The following is a 17318-nucleotide window of genomic DNA, read 5'->3' as shown; positions in this document are numbered from 1 at the left end:
TCCTGATAATTTAATATTTTTATTATTTTATTCAATTTCAAGATTATTCAACTGATACCAGAAGAGAAATTGACAAAAAGGTCAACTTCATGTCTGTTATGGAGGAAGGCACTACGTACTAGGAGGAGATAAAATATGTATGCAAGTTTTTCTTTTAGGAAAAAAAATGTGATTCTCCTATATAACAAGAGATAAAAGAAAAGTGTAATTAATATAATCTTACGAAATTTTTATTATTAAATCTTATTTTCAAATTTTGTTTTATCAGTTTTTTAAGATATTCTTCTAACTTTTTCTTAAATACAAAAGTTATGTAAAATCTACACTTTTCTAATTTTTATTTATATTTTTTTATAATTAAAAAATGTAAAACATCATATTAAGATTGAAATATTTTTGCATTCTTAATCTTTTAGGTATTAAAATAATTTTTTTTAAGAGTTTTGTTTACGAGATTCAGATTTTAAATTTAGAATTTTAATTACAATTTTGCTTGAAAATGTTTTAAGATCCCTTCTCTAAAACCGTGTAGTTGAAACAATGGCTTTCCGTATCAGCTAATTTTATTTACTGTGCATTTATAAAATTTATTTTTCCCATTTATAAGGACATTATTTTCTCAAAAAGCCTCATACACACATATATATATATATATACAAAAATTATATTCAGAACTATTAATTAATTAATTTAAATTTAATAATTAATGCAAAATGACATATTTTTGGGAGATGAAATTCACTGTTCTGCCTTTTATGCAGAAAGTATTATACATAGATATGATTTTGCAGATCTTAATTTTACCCAAAACCATAGGAAAAAAATAATAATATGAAAGCCAGTTTTGTTGTGACTCTGCAAGGTAGAGTCTGTACCATCAGTCCACCAACCAGAATCAGTCCTATTTTTTGGAAAAGGAAATAAAAATGAAAGACACCAATCAATCAGAGAATTTGGTTTTTGGATCATAAAAATTGGCCAATTGAGACAGAGAACATAGGGAACCTGAGGTTAAGAAACAAACCTCTTTCTTATCTTTGTGCCTACAATTTTCAACATTTATCTAATAATCATCATCATCATCCTTCACCTTTAACTACTACTACTAACTTATCCTCACTCCATTTTCAAACATGATCTATTAAAATACACAACATTTGTATAAATATATTTATCTTAATAATTATTATTATGGATCTAATCTAATTAATGATACCAATAGTAATTAATAATTAGGAGTTGAAGAGAGAGAACGCTACGGCACTGTGTCTTTCTACGCAACCTTTCCTTCTCCAATGGCGTCTCTCTTCAAATGCCACCATACCCATCACCCGCTTCTTCGTCTCCTCTTCTCCTAATATGTGAGTGCTTCGCTTTTTCCCTCTCTGGAGTTTTCTGTTGCTACCCACATGATAAAGATTTGTTTTTTATTCCTAGATCCCCGTGTTCATGTTGCGGTGATGGTGTTTTGTTTTTTGGAAAATTAAGGTGTATTGTTTTGTTGTTGATTACTTGAAAACCCCGTGTGATCTGTGTATCCAATTGATTTTTCTTTCATGGGGCTGTGTATATCTGCATTGTAGTTGGAATTTGCTTGTTGATGACGTTGGCATGTTACTGTGCGGACATGCTTGCTGATTGTTGTTTTTGCATTATCAGAGTGATCCACGATTCCGGCTTTGCTTGGTTGATGCTGGTGGGGTTCGTTTTCTCTGGTGGTGAACACTAGGTGATGCTGTGCGGGTTAGATGGTTTGTTCTTTATCTCATGTGTTTGTGGAATTTTCTATTTGAAGAGAGAGAGAGAGAGAGAGGGAGGGCGAAGTGTGTTTGACAAGTAGTGGAATTTTCTTGGAAAGAATCCTTTTGTGGAAAAAATATGTTCTTGGGTAGAGGGGGTATTTGATTTGGAATTCAATTTTTTACTTAACGGTAGGATGGATTTGCAGAACAACATGCAGCCTGAATTGGGCAAGTTGGAACAAATTGTTTATCAATTTCTTCTGAAGTGCTTGCACATAATTTTGGACTCAAGGGTGCCTTTGTTACGCCCCCATGATAGAAGTGGTGACTTGTCCATGGGTTCTCGTGTGAGGAGGAGTGACAAGTGGTTTAACTTGGCATTAGGTGATAGGCCTTCTGCTCTGGATAACTTGAACTTCTGGCACAGGAATTTAATGGATCCAATGATAATTGACATTATACTAGTTCATGATGTGGCTGGTTCTTCTGTTGAGACAGTCATAGAGAGGTGGGTTGTTCAGTATGATTGTCCCCGTGTGGTGGCTCCTCAAACAGGTGACATTACTAGCTCTTACAAGAAGACATACCAGAAGTCAATAGTACTTTTCCGAGCTCTTTATTCTCAAATGAGGCTTCTCCCTGCGCAAAAGATATTTAGGCAGTTAAGCACATGTAGTCATAGTTGTAATTTTGATATTGTTTACAAGGTCTCTTCATTTAGTGATCCTTTCTCTAGGGCAGAAGGGGGAATGATGGAAGAACATAATTTCACTCCTATTGAGGCTCTTCCTGGTCGCCTTTGTGTATCTGTGACCTTCCGAACTGCACTATCTGAGTTCAGCCTTGAGTGTTCAGCTTCATTGCCAACCAAAATAATTACTGATTATGTTGGAAGCCCCAATACTGACCCTTTGAGGTCTTTCCCCGTCTCGGATAAGGGTGTTCGGCCCACTTCCTTTCCACTAAGAGGGATAGCACCACCATCTTCTTCACCACTTGATCGTCCTCACAGCTGGACTAGTGGCTTCCATAGAGCAGCTCCTTTTGTACTGAACCATCCTTATGTTGGCTCCCCACCAGTGTATCGAGGTTCTTCCAAGCCCTATGACTATCCATCCCCACCTATTGATAATTATGGCATCAGATTACCCAACCATCGAATACTGAATCAGCAAAGATCTACTAGTTATGATGAGTATCAACTTTCTCCTCCATTCTCATCTTCACCATCTCCATCGCCACCTACATACTTGTGTCCTATCAATCCAATGCAAACTCACATGCGCCCTGGAACTGCCCCTGTAACTATACCTCATTCAGTAATAGGCAAAAGCACTAGTAATCTTTCTTCTAATTTTTCAGATCCTAGTCGAAATTCTCTGCCTCCTTTATCTCCCAGAAGGAATGATGGTTCATCCCATGAGTCTCCATCTGGAATCAAGTCACTCAGGAAATTAGAAGCTTCAAGGACTGGTCAAAAGGTAACCCTGTTCCTTCATTTCTACTGTAGTTAAACTCAGATGTCTTTTATCTGTTTGATAAGCCTTGTATTTGCTGCATAGTTTGTCAGAGATAGCAAGGATGATTCAGGGAGGTTCTCAGGATTGTTATCCTCAAGTGGCTCACCACGCATTGGATTTTCAAGAACCTCAAGTAGATTATCATTTCAGGATGAGTTGGATGATGGCGACTTTTCGTGTCCTTTTGATGTTGATGATGTTGATGCACCAGATGTTCAATACAGGTACTTTGATAAACTTTGTCACTCACAACTAAATTCGTGGAGTGGGTATTTATAAGTGGACAATATGAACAGTGTTATACTTTTAGCAAAGCTCCTTCCTTCCTCAATGATAATTTCAGCTAAAAGCCTCCCTTAATCAATCCGTAATTTTTAAACCATTCTTGGTTGTTAAAGATTATAATTGATGTGTTATTTGTGCCACATTAGAAATTAGTTTAATCTGCTTACATGTACAGAATGGTAAAAGAAGTTCTGCATTTTCAGGACTGATATTTTTAAATGCCAACGAGGTTCTAGACATATGTATTTGATGGACAAAGACCCTGTTATTATTCCACGGAGTGCTAATGAATAAGAAAAAGACCAAGCATTATTTTGATATAATGGATTTGTTATGCGGAATTTCGTAGATATGTTTCCTAATCATTATTTCTGAGATTCTGATAGCTTTTATACTAAGATTTAATTAATTAATAGAGAAGTTCATATATGGGGGCATCATAGATTTATTTTGTATGTCCATGTTAATTTGAACAAATGGTCTATGTAGCCTATAAACTCCAATCCTTTGCATCAAGGAAAATTCAGAGACCAAAAGGACTTCATCGTTATAAAGAGCTTAATTCCTACAGTGGGATGGGATCCAGAAGAAAAAATAACTGAAGTTTCTAATCTTTTTGTTTATTTAGTGGAGGGATTTGAATATCCCTCCCTCCCAACTACTTTTACCACCAAGCAACCTTATATCTCCTGAAGTTTCTAATTGCCGGTCTAGTAGATTCCTCTGTTTTATGTAATCTGATTAAGCTTAGAAACATATATAATTACTTAAAACTCTTTTCTTTGCACACAAAGGTTTCTTTATATTACTGGATGGATATACCTTTTCTGCTTATTTGTCCATCCACTTCCATAAAAAAAAAAAGCTATTGCTTGTACTCCTGTGGATAAAGTTGGGATCTCCTGGTTTATTTTGAGAACAAGTAAGCGTGAGCTCTACTAATTGCTAAATATGAAACCATCTTTTTTAAAGAGCTTGACACAATCTTTTATGTGCTAGTTATTTCTTGACTTCCATCTGGTTGCCAGAACATGGCAGGTCATCATTTTTAAATACTAGGCAGTTTTACATGATTTTGTTAAAACTCAGGATTGCTCATTACCAAAAAAACTTGCGCTTGCTAAATGCTTGTCGAATCGTGGTTGCATTAACTTTTTTCATATATTAGTACCGGGGAGGTGACTCTCTGCATTGCTACCTTTGCCTGTGCTTGCTATGCAATAAAATTTATAATGATGGGTTCTGCTTTGGCAACTTATAGAGGGCTGGCATGCTATAGGAACATGTAGTTGCATGTGATTAATAATCCTGCTACTAACATGGTCCTAAAGTTCCATTTTTTTATATTATTGAGCCATCCTTTTGGCTTTTGGGAACGGATGATCACTTGTTGGATTATATTTAGCAGTGGTATGGTCATTTGGTTATTCTCTATTAGTATGGGCAAAAAGCCTTGCCAATTCTACTTAAGCCCTTGTTAGAAGTTTGGGGGGAATGCTGTATTACTATACGATTTCGATCAACTCTTCTAATGCTTCTTTAAATACTTATGATTTGTGTTTCAGCATCTGATTATGTTATTGCCCCCAACCTTTTTGTTCATTTTATGCATAAACAGTCAGAATGTGGATGGGAAGAGTGGTGCAGAGATGACTTCAACATCAATGCCAATTGGAAAAAAATCACAAGATGCTGCTGTTGGTGTTCTTGTGCACATGCTCAGGACAGCGCCTCCCTTGCGCCAAGATCCAAGCTGCTATTCATCCCATTCCCCAAAGGCCGAGTTTGATGGAGGAGTTGCCACTGCTTCTGGTTTCTTCATGCCACGAAAGACAGCAGATGCACTTGAAGAGCTCAGGGGTTACAGAGAGATGAGAGACCTTCTTCTTTCCAAGAGTGGCACTAGGATCCTGAACAAGCATAAAGCTTGAGCATGCTAAAATGTTGGGTTGATCATCAAGGTTATAAAATAGTTGAGGGAGTGATGCTGACTACGAGTGGTACTAATCAATTACAGTTATACACAACAACAAGCACTTCTTTTGGGAAGAGAAAGATCCAATGGATTTGTGTACATATCCTGACTGAATGTTGGTTGGCTAGAAACACCATTTTTATAATCACTAAAATTATGCTAATTTGCTCTCAGTCTTTATAGACATTGTAGTTATGAAATGAGGAACTTGCATGCCTATTGTATTTGGCAATGACAAAGACTGGAAAAAGAATGTTACTACTGTGTTTTGAAAGAAAAGGTTGCTGAATTTCTTTGTAAAGATGCATGCAGGCAAACACTGCTTTGAATGTATATTGACTTTTCTTTATCATTATATTGTTGCTAATCAGTTTTACTAATATTTGATTATATACGCTGATTAATATTTTGAAATTATCTTAGAACAAGTAAAGAAGTTTAATTTCTGTGTAGAGTAATCTCATCAAATAAGAAATCAAGGAAGATATTTTCAATTTAGTTATCACCAAAATGAACTGAAAAATAGAGATTAAAGATAGAGATTTCTTATGATCACACTTATTCTCTCTAAAACCAAACATGTCTATTAATCAATATTTACCCATCATTATACCCTTTTTGCCTTTGAATTTTCAACTTAAATCAGATGCTACCAGCAGGATCCATCTCTACGTGGCAAGATTTAAGCCACAAGTTTCATAGTAAATATCTCAAGATCATGTTTGGAAGCAAGACAAGGATGTTATTGGACAACGCCCTCACCATACGTCGTTTTGTGGCATCAAATCGTATTATTTTTTCATATGGATTTATTGTAAAAGATTGTCTTACACCATACGTTGTTCTGTGGCATCAAAATCTATTGTTTTCGTAAAGTGTTATTTTCAACAAATTGTCTTTTAGTAAACGTTTTGCACGTGGATAATTGCTATGTAAGACTTTAATAACAAGTCCACACATTCCATAGTGGGGTTTTCCCATTTCAAAAAAATAGTTTTAACATAAAATAAATATGTAATGGTAATTAATCTAATAATATTTTAAAAAATAAAAAAGAGTATATTTTAGGGATGAAACCATCTAAAAAAAATTACTCTCAAAATGAACTCTAATTAACATAGGAGTGAATTTGCTTGAATTAAATTATTTAATTGTGGGAGTTTACAATCCATTACCTTTCTTTGTTTCTACTATTGGATTTAAATAAAAAAAAATGTCATATATCTCCCTTTAATATTGCACTATTTATTATAATTGCTACATTGTTTTATCAAAATTGTTTTTTCTTCAAATACAGGAGATAGAATTAATTAAAAGGCCAAAATTAGAATTACATAAAACATTTTTTTCTACAAAATGAAAGCAAATTTAATAACTTATTTTACCAACCACTTTTATTTGTTTGAATTAGATGATTTAAAAAATATTATATTATTGTTTTTTTCTCGTCGGTTGACTCTGGTGACTAGCTCTAGCTCCATCTGTCTCTTCTGAAATTTAAGAATTATTCAGTTTCAATTTCAAAAGCAATGTACCTTTACCTAGGGTCTCAAGTCCATTTTATAGTTTATCTCTAGTAACAACTTTCTCTCATGAGAATCTAATCTCAACTAAAAGCATACGTAACATGAAAATATTTTGTTTATGGACACCTTCTCTCGAGGTGCTACAACATAAAGGAATTTTATCTCTAATGAGAGCATAAATAATAACAGAACAATCACCTGTCAGCAGGGCACCATCAACAACAGGGAGATATTTTGTCTTACCTAGGCACCCTCCTCATGGTGCAACGTTATCATTTACCATGCATGCAACTTAACCGCTATGTGCCATAGAACACACATACTTAGGTTAAAAGAAACATTTACTTGACCTAGCCACCACATGTACTATATGTACCGCTAGGTTCAAAAATACCCTTTACCAGTAACCTTATACTATACTAACGTATAAAAAAATTATTTTAATTATTTCATCAACAGGCTTATTGAAAAAACTGGGCACAACACATGATTCACTTTATTGGCCCAAGAGTAGAGGTCACCTACCTACATCAAGCACTTTTTTTCCAATACAATTTATAATTGGATGAGAGTATAAAGTTATTTTAAGTTTTCCTATAAAGATAATATTATTGATTTATTAATATATTTGAATTAAAAATTAAGAAAATATTTGAAAACAAAAAGAAGTTAGAAATTGTAGATTAGGAAGACAAACAAATGTAGCTACCGCCTTTAACATTTGAAAGGAAGGGGCTTCCATTAACCTCACATCACCTCTTTCCTCGTTCGTTGTTCTTTCAATTTTGATGATTTCATGAACATGGATTCATCCACTTGCCCCTTCTGTCATTTATCTGTTCCTTCCTCTGAACTCCAATGGTCTCTCTCTCTCTCTCCCTCTGTCATTCTTTTATTTCCCCTTTGATGCATGACATCTTCAGTGACACTGCTTCATTTCAATTGCAGGCACGCCAACTCCCATTTCGACGACGACGAGGCCAATTATCATTCTCCTTCGGTACCCCTTTTTCCATCTCGTTCTCCCTCTTCACCTCACCGTCATTTTTGGTTTATCTGAGAAACTCAGAAAATAAAAATTGATTCTTTTTAAACCCTTTTTGAAAGTGGTTCGTTTTATGAATGGTGATGGTTCATTTTTTATGTGATTTTGTTTCCATTTTCTGCTGTATTAGATTGCAATTATTTATTATCTTTTGCCCCCCCACCCTTTTTTTATGAAATGCTACCCTTTTATTTAAACATAAGTTGTTATTAGCGAAAAATGTGTAGTGTAAACTACTTATATTTTATGGTGAATTTGATCTTCACATTTAAAAAAAATGTGAATTTAGTCTTTTCTCTCTAAAAAATCATCTTGTTTTTTGAAGTTGAGAAGGACCAAATTCATCAATACGAACGTACATATGGAGTCCAAAGTACATTTTTTATCTTTTTATTTTTAATGGAAAGTATACTTTTTGTTGAAGTAAGTTTTATTACTATCTTTTACATTTAAAGGAACCAAATTCTTTTACATATATGGTCTAAAGTGGACCACTTTTTCATCTTTTTGTCAAGACAAGAGTGACACATAATTTGTGTTGTTTCATATTCTTCAGGCTAGTGATTTGCATTTTGATGGTGGTGGAGAAGTGAGGGGTAGAGATGTGGTGTCGAAAATGGATGAAAATATCTCTTGCTTAGTTGATTGGCAAAGAAGGGGAGAGTTTCACAAGGTTGAAAGAGGTTTGATGGCCTTGTTGAGAGACTGTTTGGAGTCTGAGGCTGAAAATTCAAGAAGCATTTTGACATGTTATGTTGATCATTTCCAGAGCCTTGAGTTTCAGGATGTTGGATGGGGTTGTGGTTGGCGTAACATTCAAATGCTTAGCTCTCACTTAATGACACAAAGGCCAGAAGCAAAAGAAACTATGTTTGGCCTTTCAGGGTTTGTTCCTGACATCCCATCACTCCAGAGGTGGCTTGAGATTGCTTGGGAAAGGGGTTTTGATGCAGCTGGCGCTGATCAGTTTAACCATGCTGTCTATGGCTCAAAAAAATGGATTGGAGCTACTGAATGTGCTGCTCTTTTGCGTTCTTTTGGTCTCCGGGCTAGGGTAGTGGATTTTGGTCCTAAGGAATCTGAGAAACTCTATCTATCTGTCCCTGGTTCAAGTGTTGTAAAGGAGCCTGTGAAAAGTAATGATGGAAGGAAGAGGAAAGCACCAAATACTTATGGACCAATGGATAGATACGTGTCTCGTGGTGTTGCTCAAACAAGTTGCAGCCAAGATGCAAAGTCATGTCCTTCTCTTGTCCGGATTGGTGACACCGTGGATAAAGAAAGTAGTGGTAATAGAGAACTATACAGTACTGAGAAACTGAACGAGGGTCACCAAGTTCTTATGGACTTTGTGTGGAATTACTTCTCTCATAAAAACACAGTTCAATTTGATCATAAACATGTTCATATCAGTGAGAAAACGTAGGTGACTGCATTTTAGGTGCACATGTTCTGACCTTGCAGACAATCGTGTTTTCTTATGATGTTTTAAGTCTAGAAATCTTTTCTTGTATAGGCCACTGTACTTTCAGCACGATGGACATTCAAGAACAATAGTTGGAATTCAAGTCAAACATCAACGGTCTGGAATTCCACAATACAATCTCCTGGTTCTGGATCCCAGTCATGTAATATTTTTTCTTGCTAATCTCTATTTTCTGGTTATTTAGATGTATGCGAGTAATCTCTCTTATTGCATATCCTACAAGTGCTTCTTGATCAATTGAAACAGGTCAAACTACCAAGCTTACCGAATTTTAATTATAATATAACCGAAAAAAGTTTTGTTAACGCTGGACACAGTAAATAACACTATTCAACAATCCTTTATAATAATATTATAATATTTTAAATTAAAAATTAAAATGAAAATAGTTAAAATATTATTTTATTTGTATGCTAAGAGTGTGTTTTTAGTGTGTGCAGTGTCCAAGTATCAGGGTCCAATATAACCCTTACCGTAATATATGAACCTTTCAATTAGTTTTTCTGTTAATCGGTTGTATTCTTTGGATTAGCAAGTGAGGATATGCAATTTGAAGTAGGTTAAGATATGTTTTCTTCCTACACTTTTTTGTGTGTGCTTATTACGAGAAGTAATCTGGAATATACATGTTATGTAGTAATGATGGGATGACATCCATTCAAATGTTGACTTATCATTATAGAGAACGGGTGCACTAGAAAGATCTCTTACGGAGAAAGTTGGATGGCAGAAACTCTTAAAAAGAGGAGTGCACACACTAAAGAAACAACAATACCAGGTTTTTCTTTTTTTAACCACAATTTGTAATTAACCTGCAGCATTATGTGATGAGGCTAGATGATATTGTTTCTATTTCAGTTGTGTTATGTTGATCCTGGAATTGCCAGTGAGGAGGAGATGGAGAAACTCAAGACTATTGATAGTGTCTTCCTTGAATTTTAAAGAACCATACGAAGGACCTTGCTACATCAAGGTACCATCTATATTTCACATCATATGACTATTTTTATTGTCATTTTTTCTGATTGATTTTGTTATAATAAAGACGCTGGAGACGAAAAAACAGATTGTTGTTCCACATAGCCAAGCCCATCTCCACTTCGTTATAAATATTTTGTTGTTCTTGAGGTCTTGGGCACATACATCATAAACCTGATACGTATACTGCTGCTGTATTATTGAGTTGGGCAAGTAATGCCTATGGAAATTTTAATTATCAAATGGCACCTTTTGAAAATGTGAATCAAATTATTGAAAAAGAAATATCAAGCTTGCTTGCTATTAGGATTTTGTTAAAGTTGCCACCTTTATCAGGATTTTAATTCACCAAGTATATCTCCTTCATGGTCTCTTTCGATGCCTTTTTTATGTGCCCCTTTCCCTAAATGTCTTGGGCAAACTAGTGTAACAATGTTACCTGGTAAAATTTTGAACCACAGTCTTTTGATGAAATATTGGTTTAACATATATGCAGATGAAACACGTCAAATTTGGGTTTTAGACGGCTGCAATTGCAGTGAGATTCTAAACAGGTAGGGGAAAGAATTGAGGTTTCAATTGTATGCAGTTTTATTGAATTTACATTTAGGTGCAGAGATTTGAGACTTGCATCCTATACTTTTTACTACTAGAATGACTTCCGTGGCATTTTTTAGTCATATCTGGGTTGGTTCAGAAATGCAATCCATTTTCACAACATATACGATATAGGATGAGAAGGAAATTCTTATTTTCGTGAATGTGTCAAGATGAAATAACGCTTTAACTATGATTTAGTTATTCGAATCTTATGATTCACTGTTTGAATCTTAAAATTTGATTCTATTTGGTTACTTGTTGATTCTTATCATATGATAAATCTCTAATGACTTTGAATCCTACAATTCATACATGAATGGGTGCAATTTTGTATCATCGATACGAATCACGAGTCATTGATTAGATTGAAAAGTTTTAATTGTTAAATGCAAAGGAATTGAATAATCACTTATAAACTTATTTGATTATTCTATTATTTTTTATTTGTCACTCATTCAATGCATACACTTTGTTTAGTTGTTTCATTAATTTGTTTCCATTCTTTTAAAATAGGACCTTCACAAACTTAAATATAACTAATAATTTTGTTTTATGAGACGTATGGTTAGGTTTCTCTATCTATTTCTAGTTTAAAATTAATATATTGAGTTCTAAAGTTTACTATGCAATGCAAATTATGATTCATGATTCAAAAACAGCTGACTGTTCATGATTTAAATCTTGATTTGATAACCTTGACTATGACCAATAAGGATGAGATCATATTCTGTGCTTGAAGATGTGTCAGATGATAAGAAAATGAACTGAAGTTGCAAGAAGTTACTGCTTTGGCTTTTGTATCTGATATAACTTTATCCATGCAGTACTTGATTAAGCTCATCTGTCAATTGTTTAACAGCTGATAATACTTGTATTGTATCAACGTTTATGTTCACACTATTAACTAATTAAATCATTCAATTCATTGAAGTCTTTTTTTCCCTAGTAAAAGTTTATTATCTTTGCTTGATTCTGCATGACTCATTTCAGTTTCCCTGCTGTTACATTTCAGGAGCTTGAACATGCAATATTGCCAGGACCGGTTAATAATGGAACCAGAATTGAAGCCAATAAAGGAAGCAACTGTTTCTACAATCTACAAGCATCACCCTCTTGGCCATGGTCTTCACTATTTATTCTTGGAGCCTTAGTTGACTTTTTAATTGATATTGGCATAATGGTCCCTCTCTACCATAACTGCTTCTGCTTTCACACTCAAAATTCTGATGATAGCATATGTTGATTCATTTAGTTATTTTGGAAAATTTTAATAGAATGTTACTTTGGTGTATATAATTTTTCCCTTTTACTCAAAAAGTATAGGCTCTCGATCTGTGAGATTTTTCCTTTAGTTATTTTGTGATTTTTCAGGCTTTTATTCACGTCATTCACTTAGCCAGTACAAGTTTTCTGTTTGGAAACCAGATGGCAATGCTAATTTCTTCTCTGTTATGAACACTAATGATTAAGTTTGAAATCAAATATAGTTAGTACATGATGTTCGGCAGAAATCAATGTTATGTTATAGAATTAATAGTGCTCAATAATTGGAAATTGGACTGATCTGTATTAACTTGATCCATCTTTGCAGCTACTAATACTACTATTAATGTTCATTTTTTATTAGCAATGTGATAAAGAAAGTAAAGAAAGTAAGGGGCTACACATTAGAATGACATGGTTACTAAAACTAATTCCGGAATGAGAAACTATTCAAAGTAGGCTTAGGTTATGTTTAAACCAGTGTTAAGCAGTTATGGATTTTCTGACCACCGCTACAACAAGGCGGTGACTTGTAGCGGTGACTATGCAGTTTTCCTATGGCGGCGCCTTTGGCATCTTGGAATGTTAACAGAAAACGAAAATATTGGAAAAAGCAAAAAAAAAGACGGTAGCAGCGACACAAGGTGAGCTAGTGCGGTGGCAACGGTGGCGGTGCACGTTGTAACGATTGCGGAAAATGAAGAAAAAGGGACCGTGCGAAAAAGGGACCGTGCGGCGCATGAAGAAGATAGAAGACCCTAAACCTAATTTTGAAAAAATCCTTATTCCAACTGTGACTGATAAAATCCTAATTATTCAAATAAAATTTGAATGTGTTGAGGTTGCTAAACTTAATTAAGAGTTCAAAACCTATCGAAGATTAGGTTTTTTTTTTTTTTTTTGTCTATTTTTGACCCATTTAAAATATTATACTTACTGTAATTCATAACACATTTTTTTTATCACTGCCACAACACCTTCCGTCATAACCCGTTATGGTTTTCATTATAACTTTATAAAAGATTTATGGGGTCTTCGATATGATCTGTTATCCGATATCGATAACACTGATTTAAACTTGAAGAAATACATTTGCCATACAACATGTATGATAGCAAATTTCAGTGTACAAAATAAAAGACAAAATATTTTTATATCTTATAATATTTAGATTATTTTTGTTTACCATTTAGGATTATTCTTCTTTTATATATTTTTTTTTCTTTATTTATTAAATTTTTGTAATTATAGTTCTATTGTATCATGTAAATAGAAATATTATATGAGCCACTTATTGCATTAAGTTTATTTAGATTGTGTTTGGATTAATGAGGGGATGTATGAGGATTTAAACAAATAGATTTATAGTGTTTTGAGAAGAAAATGTGAAGAAAGTGAGGTGTTTGGATTTTTGTATGTTTAGAGCGGATAATCGATTATGTCTCATTTATAACATACTACAAATCGATTATGTTTTTAAAATCAGTAAATAATCAATTATACCTCATTTATAACATATTACATAATTAGTTATGCATTCAAAATCTTTGGTTAATCAATTATGCATGGAAAGAAACTATTAAATAACTTATTATTGCTTTAAAAAATTGCAGTTCAGTAAATGCAATTGAGGAAAATGAAGTAAAATGGATTGTGTCTACATGACTTTACTCAATCTTCTACATTGTTGAGAAAAAAAGAAAAATATCATTCACTTGCTTTTACCTCTTCGCAATCGCCATCACATTGATCCAAATGTGTATCATTCATTCATTATCATGCTCGTAAATAGTACATCATAGAAAACAAATACATCGTCAAATGAACTGAGTTGAGCAGTCAAAACATACTCTTTCAACATATATGTATCTCTTTGATTTTTCCTGTTTTTTCTTAATTTTGATCCTCAGTAAATTTTTTAAAAGATTTAAAAATAGTCTCAAGTTGTGTTTCTAATTTATTTTTCTTGTATCTGTTCTTTTTTACCCTTATAATACTTATTAAATGTGTTTTACCCTTTTAAAATAAGGTAATTTTATTATATTTTAACCATTACAAATCAATGTGATGAGTTTTCACTTAAGTGTTATATTTTATTTTAAACTTAATTGGATGTGTTTTAAAATAGTGTAGAAGAGTAACAGTACAATATATAATATAAAAAAAATATAACAATTCAAACTAAACAGAATGATTCAAATAATTGACCTAAAAATAAAAATCACAAGCGTTTAAAACACCATTATTTTTTATGAAATAAAAAACATTGACTTAGACTTCATAGACTAATTAACATTGTTGCTATAGCAACATTTTATATTATATTGTGAATTAATTGGAATCACAGGTCATAAGAGTATCACTGGAATTGCATATGGCTTCCATGACTCTGCTGCTTCCTTGTTTGGGATTTGGAATGAATGCAAGCTTTAAATATGGCTGCATTACATGTAAAATTCAATGTATTATAATTAAATACACTCTTTTTTTGTATATACTTTAAACATATAATATAAGGTTATTTTAGGAGTTGGACCCTACAACATGTGGGCTCTCAACTACATAGGAAAACTTCTTTCATCATTTTGATTATGTAATATTATCCCTCTTTATATAATAAATCATTAATTACTTTTATATTGAAAAATGTAGTTATGTGTGAATAGAGATCAGTTGGTTTTGAATCATATAATAAAATTTTCCATGAAACCTTTATTGGCATGACTCTACTATTCTCCAACTACATGTAACCCATTTATTGTTTCATGAAGAATATATATAGTTATTCTACGTTACTTATTGTCTAAATTTTCTCATAAAAACGTCCTATAATATTTAAAATATATTAGTTATGAACATTATAATTTAATGATAAAACAATTTCTAATTTAATATTAAATTTATCTCTAAAATTATAGTTTAAAAATAAAATAATTCTATATGTCTATGAACTAAATTAGAACAAATTGATATTCTGATTTTTTAAACTAACTTATTCAAGAAATAAAATAGAATGGAAAGAGTACTGAAACGATCCTTAAATGCATGTGCATGGGTTTGGTGAGAGAGAAATATCTCAACAAGAATAATAATGTTCCATTAAACTTCATCAAACTATGCATGTTTCTATACAGAACACAAATAAACTATGCAGGTTTCTGCACCATCTTTCTAAATGCATGTGTATGAATTCTTTTTATATGATATAATAAAGACTTAACAAGGTAGGCACGGATCCTGTGGAAAAGAGAAAAGAGATGAAAAAGAATATGCAACCCTTGATTGAAAAAGGGAGAACAGAGGAACCAGAAAAGAAGACCCAGTAACGGTGAGAGCAGAGTATAACAGAAAAGAAACGTGAAAGGAAAGAGAAGAAAAAAAAGATATTATTATTCTATTTACTAGAAGTATGTTACAAAAGGGGTATAAAAAGAAAGAAAAACAAACACGGTTGGACAGCCCAAATAGGAAAAGCCCAAACTGAACAAAACTGAACCAAAAAGAAAAAATACAAACAATTATATTTTATCACCCCCCCTCAAGCTGGGAGTACAGGTTCTTCATTCCCAACTTGCAGTGAAGAACTTGGAAGGTAGATGGAGGGAGAGGCTTTGTGAGGATGTCAGCAGTTTGCATTGAGGAAGAGATGGGGAGTATTTTGATGAGTCCGGCACTGAGTTTGTCCCGAACAAGATGGCAGTCGATCTCTATATGTTTGGTTCGTTCGTGGAAAACCTGATTGGATGCAATATGTATTGCAGACTGGTTGTCGCAATAAAGGATGGCAGGTTGAGTGAAATGAATATGGAGGTCTTGTAATAAGTAGGTTAACCATTGGATTTCACAGGTGGTTGCAGGTAACGCTCTATATTTGGCTTCTGAAGAACTTCTGGAGATCGTCTGTTGCTTCTTGGATTTCCAGGAAATGAGGGATTCACCAAGAAAAATAGAGAAGCCGGTTACAGATTTTCTTGTCTCGGGGCAAGTGGCCCAATCTGAGTCACTATATGCTTTGAGTTGAAAAATACTTGCTGCTGACAGAAATAGACCATGACCAGGTGCATTCTTGAGGTATCGAAGGATGCGAAAAGCGGCTTGACGATGTATTGTTGTAGGTGCTGAAACAATTTGACTCAGTTTGTTCACGCTAAAGGCAATATCTGGTTTGGTGTTGGTCAAGTAGATGAGTCTTCCTATTAGGCGTCGGTATGAAGAGGATTATGCAGCAGATAGGAGATCACCTTGAGTACTTGAAAGCTGCGAAGAATGAACCATGTGTGTTGGGACAGGCGCACAATCAAGCATCCCTGTCTCATGAAGAAGATCCATGGTATACTTCCGTTGTGAGAGGTGAATACTAGTGTTGTTGCGGGCTACTTCAAGTCCCAAAAAGAAAGTTAGGTCACCCAGATTTTTGATCTTGAAATGTTGATGCAGCAGTGTAGTGATGTGGGTAATTTCCTCAAAATTATTTCCAGTAAGGATGATGTCGTCAACATACACAAGAAGGGCAGTTATGTGAGTGTTTTGCGTTTTTATAAATAAGGAATGATCAGCAGCAGACAAAACATAACCATTAGAAAGTAAGAATTGAGATAGTTTGGCATACCATTGTCGACTTGCTTGGCGTAGGCCATAGAGCGAACGTTGCAGTTTGCAAACAATTTGTGGATTAGGGACATCAATTCCAGGAGGTGGCTTCATGTATACTTCTTCAAGAAGGTCTCCATGTAGAAAGGCATTGTTAACATCCAGTTGTTTGAGGAACCATTTGTGTGATGCAGCAAGGGCGAGAAGCAGGCGCAAGGTGGTCAGCTTTGCAACTGGAGCAAAAGTATCAAGAAAGTCTAGCCCTTCAAGTTGCGCATAGCCTTTTGCAACGAGACGAGCCTTGTAGC

The 17318-nt window shown here is 33.9% G+C and overlaps 2 protein-coding genes across 10 annotated transcripts; both read left to right on the top strand.

Annotated features, from left to right (window-relative positions):
* Positions 1-935: 935 nt before the first annotated feature.
* On the top strand, positions 936-5874 carry LOC137823937 (autophagy-related protein 13a). 3 transcript variants are annotated; one of them, XM_068629293.1, is made up of 5 exons: positions 936-1361; positions 1660-1751; positions 1949-3223; positions 3305-3486; positions 5166-5874. In XM_068629293.1, the coding sequence occupies exons 2-5, from the start codon at positions 1749-1751 to the stop codon at positions 5476-5478; spliced, it is 1773 nt and encodes a 590-aa protein (XP_068485394.1). In that variant the 5' UTR covers positions 936-1361; positions 1660-1748; the 3' UTR covers positions 5479-5874. The 3 variants fall into 3 exon arrangements, with proteins under 3 accessions (XP_068485394.1, XP_068485395.1, XP_068485393.1); XM_068629294.1 differs by having other exon boundaries at positions 1247-1361; positions 1584-1751; XM_068629292.1 differs by lacking the exons at positions 936-1361; positions 1660-1751 and having other exon boundaries at positions 1799-3223.
* A 1849-nt stretch (positions 5875-7723) lies between these two features.
* LOC137826230 (uncharacterized) lies at positions 7724-12508 on the top strand. 7 transcript variants are annotated; one of them, XR_011083437.1, is made up of 8 exons: positions 7724-7909; positions 7997-8048; positions 8650-9515; positions 9592-9721; positions 10217-10357; positions 10438-10552; positions 11054-11111; positions 12170-12508. XR_011083437.1 is itself a non-coding variant. In XM_068632118.1 (7 exons), exons 1-6 carry the CDS (start codon positions 7845-7847, stop codon positions 10519-10521), a joined length of 1293 nt encoding a protein of 430 aa, XP_068488219.1. In that variant the 5' UTR covers positions 7724-7844; the 3' UTR covers positions 10522-10552; positions 12170-12453. The 7 variants fall into 7 exon arrangements, 2 of the variants coding, with proteins under 2 accessions (XP_068488219.1, XP_068488221.1); XR_011083436.1 differs by having other exon boundaries at positions 7725-7909; positions 9610-9721; positions 10262-10357; XR_011083438.1 differs by having other exon boundaries at positions 7725-7909; positions 9610-9721.
* Positions 12509-17318: the final 4810 nt, after the last annotated feature.

This window comes from Phaseolus vulgaris, chromosome 8 (assembly GCF_000499845.2).
Source record: "Phaseolus vulgaris cultivar G19833 chromosome 8, P. vulgaris v2.0, whole genome shotgun sequence".
Classification (NCBI taxonomy): Eukaryota; Viridiplantae; Streptophyta; class Magnoliopsida; order Fabales; family Fabaceae; genus Phaseolus; species Phaseolus vulgaris.
The sequence above is the reverse complement of the archived record's forward strand: the minus strand, read 5'-3'. Positions and strand labels throughout refer to the sequence as shown.

Bases quoted from the DNA above. Each gene is read 5' to 3' on its own strand.
- LOC137826230 (XM_068632118.1), top strand. From the start codon at position 7,845: ATGAACATGGATTCATCCACTTGCCCCTTCTGTCATTTATCTGTTCCT. The intron at 8,049-8,649 runs GTACCCCTTTTT...CATATTCTTCAG, and splicing joins CCAATTATCATTCTCCTTCG to GCTAGTGATTTGCATTTTGA. The intron at 10,358-10,437 runs GTTTTTCTTTTT...TTTCTATTTCAG, and splicing joins TAAAGAAACAACAATACCAG to TTGTGTTATGTTGATCCTGG.
- LOC137823937 (XM_068629292.1), top strand. From the start codon at position 1,937: ATGGATTTGCAGAACAACATGCAGCCTGAATTGGGCAAGTTGGAACAA. The intron at 3,224-3,304 runs GTAACCCTGTTC...TTTGCTGCATAG, and splicing joins CTTCAAGGACTGGTCAAAAG to TTTGTCAGAGATAGCAAGGA. The intron at 3,487-5,165 runs GTACTTTGATAA...ATGCATAAACAG, and splicing joins GCACCAGATGTTCAATACAG to TCAGAATGTGGATGGGAAGA.